Source organism: Diplotaxodon limnothrissa, linkage group LG20 (genome assembly GCF_057381915.1).
Source record: "Diplotaxodon limnothrissa isolate DT_005_m linkage group LG20, D_limnothrissa_male_GT1.1, whole genome shotgun sequence".
NCBI classification, from domain to species: Eukaryota; Metazoa; Chordata; class Actinopteri; order Cichliformes; family Cichlidae; genus Diplotaxodon; species Diplotaxodon limnothrissa.
In genome coordinates this window covers 11,554,080-11,571,381 of record NC_140615.1, presented here as the reverse complement: position 1 = coordinate 11,571,381, position 17,302 = coordinate 11,554,080, and the positions used below count along the sequence as shown (strand labels likewise).

The 17,302-nt window shown below is 38.4% G+C and overlaps 1 protein-coding gene across 1 annotated transcript in view; it reads right to left on the bottom strand.

The window, feature by feature from the left end:
* The window catches only part of gnb1a (guanine nucleotide binding protein (G protein), beta polypeptide 1a), a 32,825-nt gene that overhangs the window by 8,283 nt on the left and 7,240 nt on the right, over window positions 1-17,302 (bottom strand). Inside the window, exons 2-4 of the mRNA XM_085345516.1 lie at window positions 3,001-3,107; window positions 2,341-2,379; window positions 2,074-2,180 (exon numbers count right to left, since the gene is read on the bottom strand). Of these exons, the coding sequence (XP_085201642.1) occupies window positions 2,074-2,180; window positions 2,341-2,379; window positions 3,001-3,057 (203 nt within the window). The 5' untranslated portion in view covers window positions 3,058-3,107. The remainder of the gene's footprint in view (window positions 1-2,073; window positions 2,181-2,340; window positions 2,380-3,000; window positions 3,108-17,302) is intronic.

The window sequence follows — 17,302 nt, the reverse complement described above, 5'->3', positions numbered from 1 at the left end:
CTGAGATATATTCCAGTTTTTGCTTTCAAGAGAAAGCTCCTCAGTACCTCTGTGACTGCTCTGCTATCTGGGTGAACCCAACAGGAGTAACCACAGTGATGGTCCCAATGCACACAGGACCAGGAAAAAGAGTGAACACACCAATGACTGCTGGGAATATGGAAATCTTAACTACTGTGCTGGCAGGAATATGCTCACATACGCACACCAGCAGATAATAAGTCGGGGACCGAAAGGTTTGTGCTGGGAATTCTAGTCTAGGAAAAAAATAATTACCAGCTTCTTGGTCTTAAAAATGACCACATTTGATCTGGGAAAAAAATGTTAGCTTCAGATCAGGCTGTGACACTGAGTGTGTTAGCAGACTGCAACACAAGACTTTGCCCTAACTTGAAAGGAGCTCAGAGTTCTGAGGGTTGAGAAGAAGCCACCAATATTTTCAAAGGCAAAAACGTGGTTTTTAAAGAAAACACTGAAACTATTTAAAAGTTACCAATTGTGAAACTCGTAGTTCTTCGGGTCAGAGTACATGTCAACTGGCAGACAAGCGCATGCAGCAAAGTGCACGTGTTTGGCAATTTTTTAGTACTCTTTATGAACAACTTCGTTTTCATGGCTTCCCAGTCATGTACCCACACCTCATTCTCATAAGATACACTTTTGTGGTTGTCTGATATGATACAATAGGAGGTCTGAAAATGCAATGAGCAGCAATAAGAAAGAGCCTAATATAGATGGGTAATACAGATGTTTTACATAAAACAACAAAATGATCCAACATGTGTTTAGGTAATGTGTTTGAGGATCGTCTTGTGGGACGAGTTAGTCACATTTGAGTACTCAGGATATTTCATAAAAAAAACGCAAATTGCTTTGTTGAAGTCAGTACAAACTTCTACTTTAAAGTTGTTTAACAAATTACTTTATTTTCAACATGAAACCAGTGCTTTGTGTTCTCACATGCACTGACAAAAAGAAAGAAAATATACGGGGATGAATTAGCTCTAAATTAATAACTGAGGTGTTATTCTAAGAACGTCTAATGCCTTAATATTTTGAAGAAAAAAAAACTTACATTTTTGAGATGCATTTAGGCTTTTGAAAAAAAATATTCATGCTATTTCTGGGATTTAGCATCATATTCCTTATATTAAACTTTGTCTTACAGACTGTTGGTGTTTTATAACAGATTCATAATATACTGAGGACTGCATGCTGAAAAATTACACATTATTGGCTGGTAAATGAAAGTAAGGGAAGGCTTTCTTTCTCAAAGTGTAGAAAATTCACCCTAGTCTGGCACGTGAAGAACCAACTCTAGCCTAGACTGCAGCTCAAAACATCTTTTTGATTGGGTAAAATCCCACAAACACCTCTTGAGGATAAAACATTGAGATTCAACAAATAGTAAGCTCTTACAGTGAAAACACTGTGTTAGATTTTTTTTTCTTACTTATACGACGACCAGCAGGGTGATGAGATGAATGAGCACTTTGCAGTGGTCTCTCTGTGGACTGACGCACGGCAGCGCCACAGTGATTAACTTGTTGATTGCTGAGGTGAGAGGTGTGTACAGCTCTGGGGAATACACTTTCTGAAGTGAGGACTATTGCTTCATCTGCCATGGCTATGAGGCTCAACACTTGTTTTTAACAAAGACTGACTCCATTTTGAGTATTTTCCCTACCCACATACCACACCCCCAGTGCACACAAACACAGGCACAGCACAGTAGAAGCACTCCAAGATACAGTGATGCACCTGAAATAACCATTCATGGTAATGAGTGTGTTAATATTGTGCATGTGCACCAGTACAGTACACCACTGTTAAAATTTTACAACCGTGAGTACATGGTAATATAACAGACTGCAAAAGACTTGCTTTGGGATTCAGAGTGGGGTGAGTTACTGTGGAATGCCACTGTTTGAAGAGGACCCTCAGGAGGAAGTAAGCAGCACAAAGACAGCCAAGCAAGCTTTTATATCCATTTCCTGCATTTAGGCAGTGGGGGTTGGGGCTGATGGGATAAAATATTTAGTTAATGGACAGAATGGAGTTGAATGAGATTACCTCGAGTCAGAGCCCCAGTGCATGGCATAGATTTTAGCCAGATGCCCCCTCAGTGTCCGTCTAGTGCGCATCTGAATTCGGCCAACAGGGTCAATGTTAGCTGTGATCTAAAAAAGGATCAAGATGAGAGAGAAAGTCACCTTGAGACCATCATGTATTAGTCAAAGTATTAAAACCTTCCAACCAAACATCAAGCCGATTGTCTTCATTTAAGTTTCAAAATAATAAATTATGTCAAGTCAACATCATAACAACTATAGCGCTTACCTGAGACAGGGTAGCATCTGCACACGCTTTCCTGGCATCCTGAAAAAAGCAGCCAGTAAAATTAGAACGTCATATTTTATGTGCAAATGGCATGCTTTCATGTTTGGGGGTTCCTTACTTTTAAAGCACTCTGTAAAAAAAATTAACTACACTATAAATGTCTGACATCTTAAATGCACTGGAATGACGACATCCATTTAATAATAGTAAATAATAAGAAACTATGGTGCAATACAAGTGAGATTAATGTAAATCAAGTTGGATTCCTGCTCAGTGGCATCCCACTGCAATGATGCTACTGAGGAACCTGAGCAAGCGTTGGCAGGCAGCTTTAACTTCTTTCCCACAGCAGTCATGTAAAATGTAGTAGAGGCTCAATGCAGAAATACTGTCATCCCACAGCTATTTTTGTTTGCTAGTGTTAGTGGTGCTTACGGTACATTGATTTTGATCATGTGACAATATGCATTACAGTACTGCTACAGGTGATAAAGCCTGTAAAAATGTATTGAAGCACTTTAATAGGACAAACCAAGAAGTACATAACCCCTATTATCACTACTAGTGTAAAACCTGGAGGTCACTGACAAATGTTATTTGGATTTATAAATCTACTTAAAGAAAACAAATGCAGGTTACTTCGGGGACTGAAGGACTTACTCTGATCTGGTTCTTGAGCTGCTCAGCCTCCTGGCGTAACTGATCCAGTTCACTCATTTTCCTCAGCTAATGGTGCGCTTCGCTCCGCCGCCTAGACTCTTGCTGATCTGAAGGAGACAAGCAACGAGATGCTCAACATACATTTCGCATGCTGCTTTTAAAAAAAACAAAAACAAAAAAAAAAAACAGTATTAACGCAGTCAGTTGTAATACAGTACATGTGAATTAAACATATGGTGCTGACAAATTACTTTGGCTAGTACACAAAATTTACATGTGATTCTGGCCAAAATGGAATTACGTTTTGTCTTCTCTAATGTATTTATGGACATGTTATCATTTTGTTAGTTACAGAAAAGCCGGGGATCACACAGTATCTTTTAAATCCAATCTGTGAGGCCCAGACAAAGTCTCAGGGAATCGCTTTCTAGACAGCTCAAGACTTGTCCTCGCCAGCTTGAAACTGTTACCTAGCAACAAGCACTAGGCAGCTACTTTAGGCTTAAGATAACAATTTTGAGGATGATGCTGAATTTGTTCTCTCTCCCCTCCCAAACGACAGCAAACCCTTGGGCAAACATCTGGCCACAATGAGCAGCTGATAACCATTTCTTCAGAATCAAGGCAAAAATACATTAAAACAAACAAAACAAAAAAACAAAACAAAAAAAAAAAACACTAGGCCATGCAGGCCAAACACATACCCCCTACTGACTGACAAAACGGAGCAAGGATCAAGAGTCCAGATATCAAGAAAGGAACAAGACAGACCAAGAAAGCAGCAGTTTCACTGCACTACTGAAACCCCAAGGTGCTGAGATGATGGGCTGGGACTGACAAAGCTGTCAACGTTCTGGCCTCGGGACTCTAAACTCTCCTCCAATGTCATCCCTGTAATCCTGGGACACAGTTGATTCAGCTCCTCAGCCAAATCCGGTTAAGACAAAACCTGCTGATGATCCTAAAAGCAGTGGCTATCTTGCTGACCCCAATCCTCTGGTTAACACAGACACTTTCACTATCCACAGAAAGATGACAAATTCGACTTCAAAGAAAAATACTATAACAACAATGAACCCTAGCTCAGAAATTCTACACTGACAGAAGATTAACTGAAGTGATACAATCATTGCTACTTTCAGCACCAATAAAAATTTAGGTGCCAACACAAATCAGCAGACCAATTCACCTGCTTAGTGGGGAGGAAAACAAACAAAAAAAAGACCCCATTTCATTGAAATGTGTTATATTTCAATATGAAGTGATTGTCTTCATTAGGGTTTCTCCTATCTTCACTTCAAAAATACAAACTCAAGATTTTATAAAAATTAAATATTTAAAGACAACAACATAAGCATCATTACTCCCTGGTGTGTCAAACAAGCTAACGAACACTACCATCTGCACTGCAAACACATCTTACCTTCCTGTTTATCTGGGTTTCGGTCCTTTGTCCTAAAGAGTGTCGAGACCTGAATGAACACTTTACCCTTCAGGCGCCTGACATCTTAGTAGCTACCTGTCACCTGATTGGCTAGTGCTGTAAATGGGTCTGCATCTAAGCAAGTCCTCTTAGCCCCCTAATCTTGATAAAAAGGTCTCATGGTAATATCACAGGCTAATTCTTGTCTTCTCTGCACTAACTCTTTAAGTAATCACAGGTAAAGAAACTAAAACTACCAGTGGACTTTTTGCAAAGATATTGCAAGTTCAGATTTTGCAACCTGAGCATAACTAAACTGTAAGACAAGCATTTGAAAAGCGTGAGGGAGACAAAGGATGCATCCCACTGGTTGATAAAGTCTAGGTTATGGTTAGTGGATGCACAACTGGCAACACAGCTGAAGAAAAATCAGTCCAGCTGCGATTAACCTTCCTATAAAGCCTATGAATTATTTAAAAAAAAAAAAAAATTCCCTCCATTTACTTATTCTCATTTTAGTCATTTCTATAAAACCTCATGAAAGATCCAATTCCCTTTAACAGCTATTGCAGTAAAACATGGTGGGCACTGAGTTTAAAAGAAAGGTTTTTAGATTCAATCACTGCTGTTGGATCGTCCTTTTCTGACCCTTAATGTTCTATTTTTTTTTTTTGTGTGCGTACAAAAGTGTTCTTCCTTTGTTCCTTTACAACAGTCAAACACCATTGTTGTAAATCAATACAATGAGCCACAGATCCTGCCCCCCCCAAAGAAAAACAAACAAAAAAAACCCAAAAAACATACTAGCTCCACTGCTTTCCCATGGCCTAGGAACTTTTGGGGTGAGTCTGCTGTGTGAAACATTGTTGGCTGTTCACACGAGCCTTCTTGCTTCCAAATCATTCACAACATCTATTCTAGCTACAATAATTGTCCAGATTTTAAATGAGTGTAAGACAGAGGACAATCCGGGGGGGAACTCTGGAGCTCTTTGTCAATCTTTAACACATATTTTTAAGCAGTTTCTGAATTAACTTAACTTTGTTCCTGCACATTTTTAGATGGGAACACAGACGATGTAAACATATTAGCCTTTTTTCATAATCATTACAGTGATATTAAATTTCTGCGATCTAAAAAAGGAACCTACAGGTTCAGATTTAAATACATCCATGTAATCTACACAGTATACCGTTTTAGACTACAGATAACATATTACATAAATAATATGCCTGTATGTGTAAAATATAGAGCTGTACAAATATGCTAGAACCATTCAAATGTGCAAAAGCTTGAGTTTAGTCCTGATGTTGCTCTCATGTGAGGCCTACAGCTATTGTCATTTCTTTCTTTGTTTTTAGGGGCTTTCTGTCTTTAGCAAGTGAAACACGTGGAGTTGCCAGAGGTCAGGGGATCAATGTAGCGTGTCATGAACATTTCACGGTTTGATCCTTGAAAATTTTGTGCATGAATGAATTAAAATTTTGGTGTCTGAGCTCCAAAATAACAGCCTCTGAAATGCTAAATTTATTCAAATGGTAGAAATTTATAGAAGTCTATTGGCAAAAACGTAATATCAAGCACTAGTTGAGATTAGAATTAGCATAAAAAAGGTGTGATTCAGAGGACTCTTTTCCCTTTTGCTGGTGGTGGGAGTGTTGAAACCATTGGCAGCCCAACAGAGAGCCTCGACTTCACTGCCTTCTCTTTCTGCCAGCTATTTTTAGAGAGGTGGTGGGGGAGGAGGAGTAGAAAGAGGAGGAGAGAAGCAGACTTCACATTTTCCAGCCACTCCTATCAGCTCCGACATCTCGAGCACAACACATTGACAAGGAGAGAGGAAGTGTAATTTGACTCCATACACAGAGACTTCATTGGTATTTCTTCTTCCCATACACAATGATCACAAATACAGCATCCATTTTCACAGCATACACATTTATAGGTCTTTATCAGATGTCATCTCTGCTGGCGTTTCATTAAACAGTATAATATCCGATTCCCCCCCCCCCCCTTTTTAGTTGGTAAGCCTATATCTCAAAACATTTCAAAAATATTTCTTGAGAAGGAACGAATTTGTGGATTTCAGAGAGCAAATTTGAGTTTGCTCAAATTTTGAGTCCGAGTTAAATTTTAAATACAAGAGTTACCTCATTAAAAAGGCCATCATCTTTTTACTCTTGAACATTTTTCCCTTTGTGATTTTTTTGGAAGTGACTATGGCAATACTAAGGAAAAAAAATAAAAAAAAGTTGCTAGTATAATTTATGCCAATGACACTTAACACTAAATACAGAGAAAACTAATCAAAACATCTGATAAATTATCAAGTGTATATCTTAATTAAGACATAACAAAAAAAGTAAGGCATCACAGGTGAAGGGACATGCACAAAATGGTCTAGTGTGAGGTGAGGCAGCAGATTTTGGGGTAGACAAGATAACTCCGTGTGATGACAGTGTCCTCGTGCACAAGGGGATATAGACAAGAGAGGCAAACAGGAGGACAGAGCCAGATTAAACTAATGAGAGTGAACAAGCAGAGGACAATTGGGAGGGTAGCTGCTAATTAACCGCTTGGTAAAGGGGAGCAAGGCCCAATATGCTTCATGGCATCCAGGACTAACAAAGAAAGATTATACCTATCCAGCACTAGGGCTGCACGATTAATCGTTAGAAAATCGCGATCTCGATTCATACTTATGTGCGATCTCATTTCCAAATGACGATTTAAAAAAAACAAAAAAACAAAAAACAAAAACACAACAACAACAAAAAAAAAAACAAAAAACAAAACGACGACTGTACCGCATTTTGATCCGGGACGTACTCTGCATGAAAACAAGCGCTCACTCTTCCTGCTCAACAAATGACAAGGGCGGAGCCTTATACCACGTGATACAGAAGCTGTGCCGTGTGATGCTAAAATTAGCAGGGAAAAAACAACGGAGAGCACGTCAGGGATGACGAGAAAGTGACAGGAGAAAATCCGTTCCGGTCAACCACCCAAACATCAATAACGGGAACCTTATACACCGCTTCCCTATACCCGTCGAACTCAAAGAAATTACGGAGGCTATCACTTATCACCTGACCAAAGATTATGGCTCCCATCAACACTGTGCAAAACGAGGGATTTAGGAAAATGATCAACACCCTAGACAAACGCTACACAGTGCTGTCCCGCAACTATTTTTCTATTGTTGCACTACCTGTTCTATGCACGCAGTGTCGAGCAACGGTGGAGACGGAATTTCAAGCAGTACAACATTTTGCGGCAACAACAAAACGTGAGACATTTGTTGTTTTTATGTTTATTTATTGTTTTTATGTTCAGTCTCAACTGTTACGAAGTTGATGTGCAGTTAATAAGTGCAATAAATATTTATACTGGAAAAGAAAATCGTGAGAGAATCGTGATCTCAATTCTAAGCCAAAAAAATCGTGATTCTCATTTTATGCAAAATCGTGCAGCCCTATCCAGCACTGGGTTGTTTTTTTTTAATCTTTCCAAAAGCCAGATATATTCCTATAGACCTCATATTTTCATTCACAAATAAAATGCCAAAAAAGACAAGTGAATCTTATAAATAAAGACTAATGCACATATAAACAAATAAATAGAAACAATGTGGAAAGTAGGGCTGCTCAATTAATCGAATTTTAATCACGATTACGATCTGGGCTTTCAACAATCATTAAAAATGACTGAGCCGATTATTAGCCCCTCCCTCATTTATCCGCGACACCTTAAAGGCCGGTCCGTGAAAATATTGTCGGGCATAAACCGGTCCGTGGCGCAAAAAAGGTTGGAGACCGCTGATTAAGAGGACCCGAGGGAAGCTCGGAAAGCTAAGCAGAAGTTATTTGGAGAGTGACTGCCGTTGGTTGAAAAGAGTTTAAAAAAAAAAAAAAACTTCAGTGGTGTTGCACACTATTTTATATTATTTTTTTAAAGTCATTGTTAACCCTTTAAAGCCGGTCAGAGCAGCACGCTCTGTTTTGCGTAACTATTTTTAAATCCCTGTAGAACCTGAACCGCGTAAGCTAGCGCAATAATTTGTTTTGCATATGAAACCGGAGGAGTTGTACTTACATCTTATGCCATCAGCTTGTCCTCGGTCACGGTTTCGTTCCACATATAGCTTTGCAAAAATTGCATAAAAAGCGCTTGCAGGAACAAAAACATAATATTCCAGAAACACGCTTTGCCGTTCCTATCAGCTGTTCGTAACACTTCCCACAGTGAAATGATGCACATGCTGTTTTCTTTGCAAATTTGCATCATAGGATTGTTTTTTGTTTTTCCTGCAGTATATAAAAATTGCTGTATCTCCAAAATAAAACTATGAAGACACTCAAAATAAATTTCCTGTGGTGGGAAACTATTTTTTGCAACTTTATTGTATTTAAAGTTTTGAGGGATAAACCTCTTAAATTTCTCCAAGTAGAAATATATGTAAACAAAACAAAAGCGATTTTCAATTTTTTTGTAGTTTATTGCACTTTTTTGCAATTTATGTAGTTACTATGCACTTAATGCATACATATTATTAAAATATGGGCTATAACAGTTGTATTGATGTATAGCAACTTGAAATGCTCCCACAAATGGCACTACAGCATGTAAAAAAATAATATAAGCTCTGGTGGACTTGGTTCTATAGTAGGTCTTAAAGGGTTAAATAAATATCGTCAAATAATCGTGATCTCAATTTCAGTGAAAATAATCGTGATTATCATTTTTGCCATAATCGAGCAGCCCTAGTGGAAAGCCTGTACACTGGTGCAACAACAAAATACCTCTTCTAATTTCTTAAAAATGAATAAACAGGTATTCCAAATATTAAAAAAAAAAAAAAAAAAAATTATTTTTTACATTTCTAACTCTTGCCCAGCTCGGAGACCAAGACAAAAAGCCATGTATTAGGCACAAAGGCAGGGTGGTGGGCTAAATAATTTACACCCTCCTGCCTCGATACCAGCTGCCCCACCCTTTTATTCCTTCGGGGCTGCTCCCATCTCACTTGTCTGATTGTTCCTGCCAACTTGTCTCAAGGTTTTTTGTTTTTAAATTCTTGACCTTTAATGTGCCTCTTAGGTTGAGGCAGATTTGCTGCTAGTAGAAACAAACCGTATGAGCTGCAGCACGGTATGGATGGGGGCTGCTCTTGCTCGCAAGCCAGTTGGTAGCTGTCTAGCTGTTGCAGTGCCTTAGCTACTGATCATCTGTGTCAGCATGCAGCCTCCACCTTGATACAAATGCATAGATTCTCTAAGCAGGCGTTTCCTTTTTAAGGGTGTTTCCCTAGCTGTGCTCGTCTCTCTCTTCCCTTTGTCAAAACATTTAGCGGATGTGGCGACAGCACACACACACACTTACAAATACACTTGCTCGGTGGTTTCTTCTATTACAATCGTGTTTGCCATTGTCCATTTATGTTTTTGAACCAGGCTATGGAAACAGGTTACTCTGGAAATAATAACTGGCAGCATTATGCTAAAGGTGAATATAAAATCGAAGAAGAAAAAGAAGCAGATCAAAGAGACCGAGGGGAGGGTGGAGATCCAGCAGGAGGCAGTGTGTTGAGAGTTACAACACCAGAGGATAGGCTAGCACTTCACACAGAATTAGGTCAGTCTGACTTAGATTAGACCTGGCCCATGCTCGTAAACAAATAATCAAGACCGAGGATGCAGTGGGACAGGTCACTTGTAACCATCATGTCAGTTTCTGTATTTACTCTTAGCTTGGCAGCCCATGGACCCTTCCATGTGATGTCACAGAGTTATTATTGTAACAGCCATTACATTTAATGTTATGTTAACTGGCACTATAAGACCTACTAGTTTAGAATAGTGTAACCTGGATATTTTTTGTAACTATAATTTACAAATGGCCATTAAACATCCCACATGCAGGACTAAACAAACAGATACAAATTAATATGTGTTATAAAGACTTCTAAAAAAGAAAGAAAAGACCTAAGATTGGGCTAGATTATTTTAGCATCCGCTGAGTCTAATGCTTAAAATCGCAAAGGAAATGTGCCAACCAAGGACTGAATTGTGTGTGGTCCATTTATTTTTCCCTTTTTAAATAATTATGTCTGAATTTTAGTACGTTTCCTACAAAAAGAGAATTTAGTAATGGTGGTGCATGCTGCAGCTATAATTCACACATTTTGCAAACACTTCCCATGCAGGTATGGTAGTTGTGAATAAGGAGGTCACCATTCAATACAAAAATTCTCTAAACGTGTTGTACTCATTTCCTTTGGTACTGTAGGCAGCATATAGGCAACAAGTCTACCAGAACTGAAGACATTTGGCTACAAGTGTTCTAAGTCTGTCCTTAGCTGTTGGAGGAGAAACCACACAGGCAAAAACTATACATGGAAGAATGCAGCTGCCAAGATAGCTCTACTCATTGATAAGTCAGAGTCTATGGAGGGACTTTGCTTTGGAGGGGGGTGGTGGGGTGATGAAAGTATGACAACCGATTCAAAAAGGCAATATACAAACGATATTATCCAGTACTTCAGATGAGGAAAGGAAATATTTTTAGCAAGCATTTAAAAGACTGGCTCCCAAACCTGTTCAAAGAATTTAAGCCGAGTGAACTTCAATTCACAGTAACAACGCCCAAATCCTCAAATCCAACGCCCCAAATCCAACGCCAGGTCCTCAGCACAATATCCAACATGTTTAGTGTGAACTGGACAGAAAGATTAATTAGTCCGATACTCAATATATGTAAGTGGTATTTGACAAATACTAATGAACGTTGTAATTTTACAACATTTGTGTTCACAGTAGAATGTGTAGCTGAGAGCATTAAGACATTTCTTTGCTGCAGTTTTATTCTTACTGGGTGACAATGTTACACTACAGTCAAACAGACTGAAGTGTTTGCATGAAAACACATGCAACATTACGCCAACAACCCATTTCCAGTTATGTGCTTTGCATCATTGTGTTTGCGGATAGTTTTACATTGCTAAAAATCACACCTGGTTTAAAAACGCAGGCTGTGTAAAAGAATGTCACCGTTGCTTCTGCACAAGTGTGTGAAACTAAAAATCTGAAAGTTAAAAAAAAAAAAAGGAATATTTTTCCCCCTGAAAATACACACTAAATATGCATATCATACCAAACCTACTCCCCCCGAAAATGTGATTAGATCCCTCTCTGATTTCGACATTTATATCTGGAAGAAAGAAAAAAAAGGTTATGTGGTATTTTATCTGGGTTCAAGTCAGAAAACGAAAATGGCAGATGGTTTCCCTAAAACCTGGGGAATGCACTTCTAGGAACAGCAACGGCTTTTAGAAAACTATGTGGAGAGGAGCTACCTTATTTCTTCCTGTCTATTCTTTAAACTTTACAGCATTTAAAACATCCTAAACCTTTGCTGTTTGACATCAAGTTAAGCCATGACAACTGGTTACACTGTAGGAGATGAGCATAATAATTGAGACATGCTTCAAGACTAATGTTAAAGGCTTTGGGCCATATCAGAATGAAAGTAAAAGCAAAACTGAGAATTTTAACGTTCCACAACAGTCAAACATTTGTGTGACTGGTATGTCTACTGAGAAATATTTGAGGATTGTCGCAACTGACTACCATCACAGTACATCTTGATTATTTCTAGAACATTTGTTTCATTTGGATAACCAAAAAACAAAACTTTATGAATACCAATTCAAATACGTATATAACTGTAAAACTTTCTATATTTAAATATGTTATAGTTCAATTTGTTCGAGTATAAAAACAGGCAAAAGATACAGTAAGTGCATGATTTCTAAGTCTTACTGGTGGGCGAGGGTCTAAGTGCTGTGAGGTAGTGATCCATTGTAAATGTAACTGAAACAACCAGGTCACAAAGGAAGAAAGGACAAAGGGGGTGATGATGCAGTAACACAAGACATAAGGGAATCGCTCCTGGACATTTTTTAAAAGCTCCACCAATCTCATCCACTTTGTCATTTTCCAACACACCATTCAGCTCTGAGCGGCTTGTTTACAAGGCAGCTACAGCACTGTGGAGCAGGAAGTGATTCCTTCCCCTTCCCTGACTAGCTAGCATCAGTATGAATGAATGCACTATGAAATGGTTTTCACACCGGTGACACGAAATACCAGAGTTTCAATACCATATTATTATTTTTAAGACCATTTCTGTTATTACTGCACTGTTGTAATTTATATGCCACATTCAACTTTCAAGGATTTAATAAAATGTATATAACTGTACTGACATCACATTTGATAATTTGACTTGGGAAAAACTAAAGTGAGATTTTTGCATTTTTATGACCATTCATTTTACTTTTACCAATATAGCCCACTGTTTTGTAACAGTAAAGGGACACTCCTTGGTTAACACAAACTGTTAAGCACCTTAAGTGCCTTAGTTTTTAAGTTGTTAATGTTTTCTTTGCCATTACCATTTTTTGAACATACTAGAAAATAAGTCAGAAGGTCATGTAGCATGTTTGAAGTTGAATACAAACATAAACCGCTGAAACATCAGCAGAGTCACTAGGGGAAAGAGGAGAAAACCCCAAAATAAAGTCAAGTGAATAAAATGCTTAAGCAGTTATAGTGAAACCCACGACCAACACAGGACTTGGTACTAGAAAAAAGAAGGGGGAGCATAACCACTTTTTATGTTTACGCAACTAAAATTAACATGAAAGATTAACTGTGGATATTTCTGCACTTTCACTTTATACTGTGCCACTAATGATATAAATTAGATGACGGGGAAAGGTTGACAAGATGGGGATTAGTACTTAAATCACTGTTTGAGAAGGTGGGTTGCAAATCTTTCTGAGTCTCAAGAATGGCTGAACTAAATATGAATAGCCTTGGGCCTCATAACCCATTTTGCTCCAATGAATGTAGAGTAAAGTCCTGAGGCTACAAATGAGTATGCATAAGATGGCACAGTTCTGATTAAGTGAGCAAGTGGAGGTGCAAAAATCAACTGTAAGATTTATTGAAAAGAAAAGTACAGTACACAGACTTCAGTTACCCCAACAGTTTTGGAAATGTACCACAAATTCAACTATTCACTATTATCCATACTTTTTCGCCTCTGAAACACTCATACTGGACGTTAGGGCTGCCACGATTTGTCGACTAGTCACGATTACGTCGACTATCAAAATCGTCGACGACTGATTTAATAGTCGACGCGTCGTTTGAAGCTTTGTAAGATCCCAAAAGACGCAGGAATAAGTAGCAGGATTTAAGAGTGTAATAACGGACTGAAACAGAAGATGGCAGCACTGCATGTACAAGGATGCCAGCTGCCGTTAAACCCCGAAGAAGAAGAAGAAGAAGCAGCTGTGTCCCAGAATTCATAGCGCGGCCCAGCTCAGTTTCCAACAATGGCGGCAGCTAGTTAGTTTTAATATTACTCTTATTATTCTTTCTGGGTCACAAAATAAACGTTTAACATATTTTCAGCCGAGAATGTAGCTGTGTAAACCTCAAATATCGGCTCAGTTTATCAGGACACCACATATTTTCAAAAGCGCTCCGACGTTTTCGGAGACGTCTGTTACCCACTAGCTCGATAGCTAGCCGGGGGCTAGGTCACTAGCGCGGTGAGAACACCGGACTCCCGGCAAATTGTTTTCAAACCCACCGCCGTCTTTCGCTACTCAGGTTAAATATATATGAGTCACTTAGATAAATTAAAAATGTTGTTGTTTGGCTTTTTTTTTTTTTTTAGTATTTTATTTGTTCCTGAGTAAATCGGTTTGTCTGAGATTAAAGTTATAGTTTTTACACAGCTGAATAAACGTCAAGCAGACAGCTGATTATCAGAAGTGTGAGATGCTGGAGAATATACTCCGTTGTCCTGTTATATTTTAGATAGCAAGGAGTTTATTAAACTTCACCGAAACAATCTGCAAATTTCATTAAAATTGAATAAACTATCATCTTGTCTTTATTTTTAGTTAGCACCTTAAAAGCTTAAAGCTGTAAGCTAATGATAGTTATATAAGAGCAGATGCTGCTGGTGCAATAAGCTGTAGTTTTACGTCCAGTGGATGATGATCTGATTAGTCGACTAATCGCATAAATAATCGGTGACTAGTCGACTATCAAAATAATAGTTTGTGGCAGCCCTACTGGACGTACACAGACTGATATCCCCACAAACGATATTTCTCTATGTATGCTTTAGAATTATAATATGTACCAAGTCCACTAAAGCCAATTTTAGATATCAATTATTTTAAGAAACCCTCCCCCACCAATACTGTCAATGGCACAATGTACCATTTCCTTGCTTCTGTTACTCAAAGTATACTAATCAATGCAATCAAAAAACCAACACTTTATGGAATTTATGTTCTGCATGAGCATTACACTGTGACCAATCTGGAGAAGTGAAGGCTCTGGTAGTGTGAACAAACATCTTACAGACAAATTTTCTATCCAGCTTAATCTCTATAAGATAAAAATGACCACTGCACTACCAACCCATTTTGGGTGGAACTCAAGTTTCTATTTCCTGGATTTCTGGCATGTAGACATAAGAATACCATCAATCACAGGGGGATGAACATGTGTGACTCTGCACAGCTGCCAAAAACAGATGGCTTTATGATACATTTCTATGACATGAGATGGAAATCCATAAGCACTCCATGTCTCAGGATGCTATGTCCAACAACATAATTAATTACTAGGTAAGCTATGTTATTTTAAAGCAAACCCCCCCCAACAACAACAATACACAGTTAAGTTAGTTGAAACTAAATACTAGCCCCATCTACTGCTTTCTTTCAGCCTGAATGCAGCAGTCAAAGTGTTAATCCTCAAGAGCACTTGGAGATTTTTTAAGCTAATTTGGATATGAATGAAATTTTATAAACACACCTTTTTGCATTGTAATAGTTTAGACTAATGTTCGATTATTGGCTCCAACTCCAGCATGATCAGCAATGTCTGAACTGGAAGAAAAAGCTCATCACCACATAACAACCCCACAGCAAACAAACGCTGTGGAGGTGTAATTACAGAGTGATGTTGAATAAAATGCCTAACCTTATTTCATTTGTAGAAAAAAGGTTTGTCTAATATCCTACACTTTGTTTTTTTAGATCTTGGACAAAATCTAATTGAAATTTCACAAAATAAAAGTCTGAAAACCCCCCCCAAAAAACCCAACAACAGCAACTATGACGTCTGTAATAATTTGTAAAAAATTGTAAAGGAACTATTTTTATTATTATTTTTAATTTGAATCAGCTGAGAAAACTTTAGCATAATTGGCTAGCTGCCAATGTCTGTTGGTAAAGTTACTATTGCAAAAAAAGAAAAAACATCAGTGGGGTAACCCTAACCTTACTGAGTGAACAATCCACTGTTTACTGGAGGTTTGTGGTTTTAGGGTGCAGTGCTGAAAAGGGAAGGGGAAGCCTAAATTAAAAAAAGAAAAGAAAAATCGCAAGGCATAAGAAAACATATTTCCTTTTACAATGATTCATCTTATTTGCACAATCATTACAATGAAAAATTTACAACAATACAACTCAACCAATTACCCAGCCCTACATTTGAGTGTTCTTTATATATGCTGTGTGAACCATCCCTTTTACTGGACACGATTTTGTATGCATGCACCGTCAATGTGGTTGGCCTGTGCTGGTAATGTCTGATGATAGGGGACATAACATCAATGCGACTGACAGTAGTGTTTAATTGATTGATTAGTGAAACATTCCATGATGCTGTGTGCTCTTTTGCTAGACAGAAAACATTGTTGGTAGAAATAGCAGGCATTTTTTCAGACCACATTTCAGAACAAGATGCAAACCTAGCCAAAAACAAAACAAAAACTTAATGCACATAAGCTGCTCTGCAATATAACTGATCATTACTAACAAGAAAACAGAATTCTAACATGAGGCTCAACCTTTAAAAAAAAAAAAAAGCTATTCCTAATGCTCAGCATTTTTTCTGACAATAGCATCGAGAGAAAAAAAATATGCCTGTTAAAAAGATAAGATTGTATATGTCAAGAAAGTTCATGCATTTTAACATTTACTTGCTACAAAGCTGCACAACCATCTTTTCATACTTGGATATAAATGAGTTAATAGTTAATTAAAACTGTAAAGGGGGGGGGGGGGGGGGGGGGGAGGAGGAAAGGGAGGGAAGGTCAGGCTAGCCCAAAGCCAAAAGCATGACTTTATTTAAAGCATAAAATACACTCCTTTGATTGCATTAATAATCACACCCCTCCCCCTGTGTTTTCTCCCCAAGCTTCCAAGAGAGGAACAAGTGTGTGAAGAGTCACATGACAGCTACCCCACTCTTGCTCAAGTGACTGTGGCCTTTCTTGCTTTGAAGAGGAAGAACACTCACTAATAGTAGCTGTCTTTCCCAGTCATCTCGGGATTCAGGTTTGGTCACATTTTCCCTTTGCAGTCAAATGTAAGGGCGAGAATGTAAATAGACACAGAGATGGTCTCTATTCAAACCAGATCAGGCGGTGAAATCCACATGCAAAAGACGGCCAGAGTTTGTTATGGGCTTGTGGGAGGGTTACGGTGTAAGTGATGACAGTGATGGCCAGTGTGTGGGTCACCAAGCGGCTCTGGTGCCACTTACTTTGAATATTCAAAACAGTGGCTAAGACCTTTGGGCCAGCGGTGACAAGTTATGTAAGCATAACAGCACCTACAGTCAAACTATACACAAATCTAAACAGTGGGAAAGGCTTAGGAAGAATTTTCGCTGTAATATTGACACTTGGGAGTGCCTGGAGCTAGAAAAAAAGACTAAGAATGTTTGCCAAGACACAGATTGAGAAAAATCTTTATTTGTTACTGCACACCTTTCATAA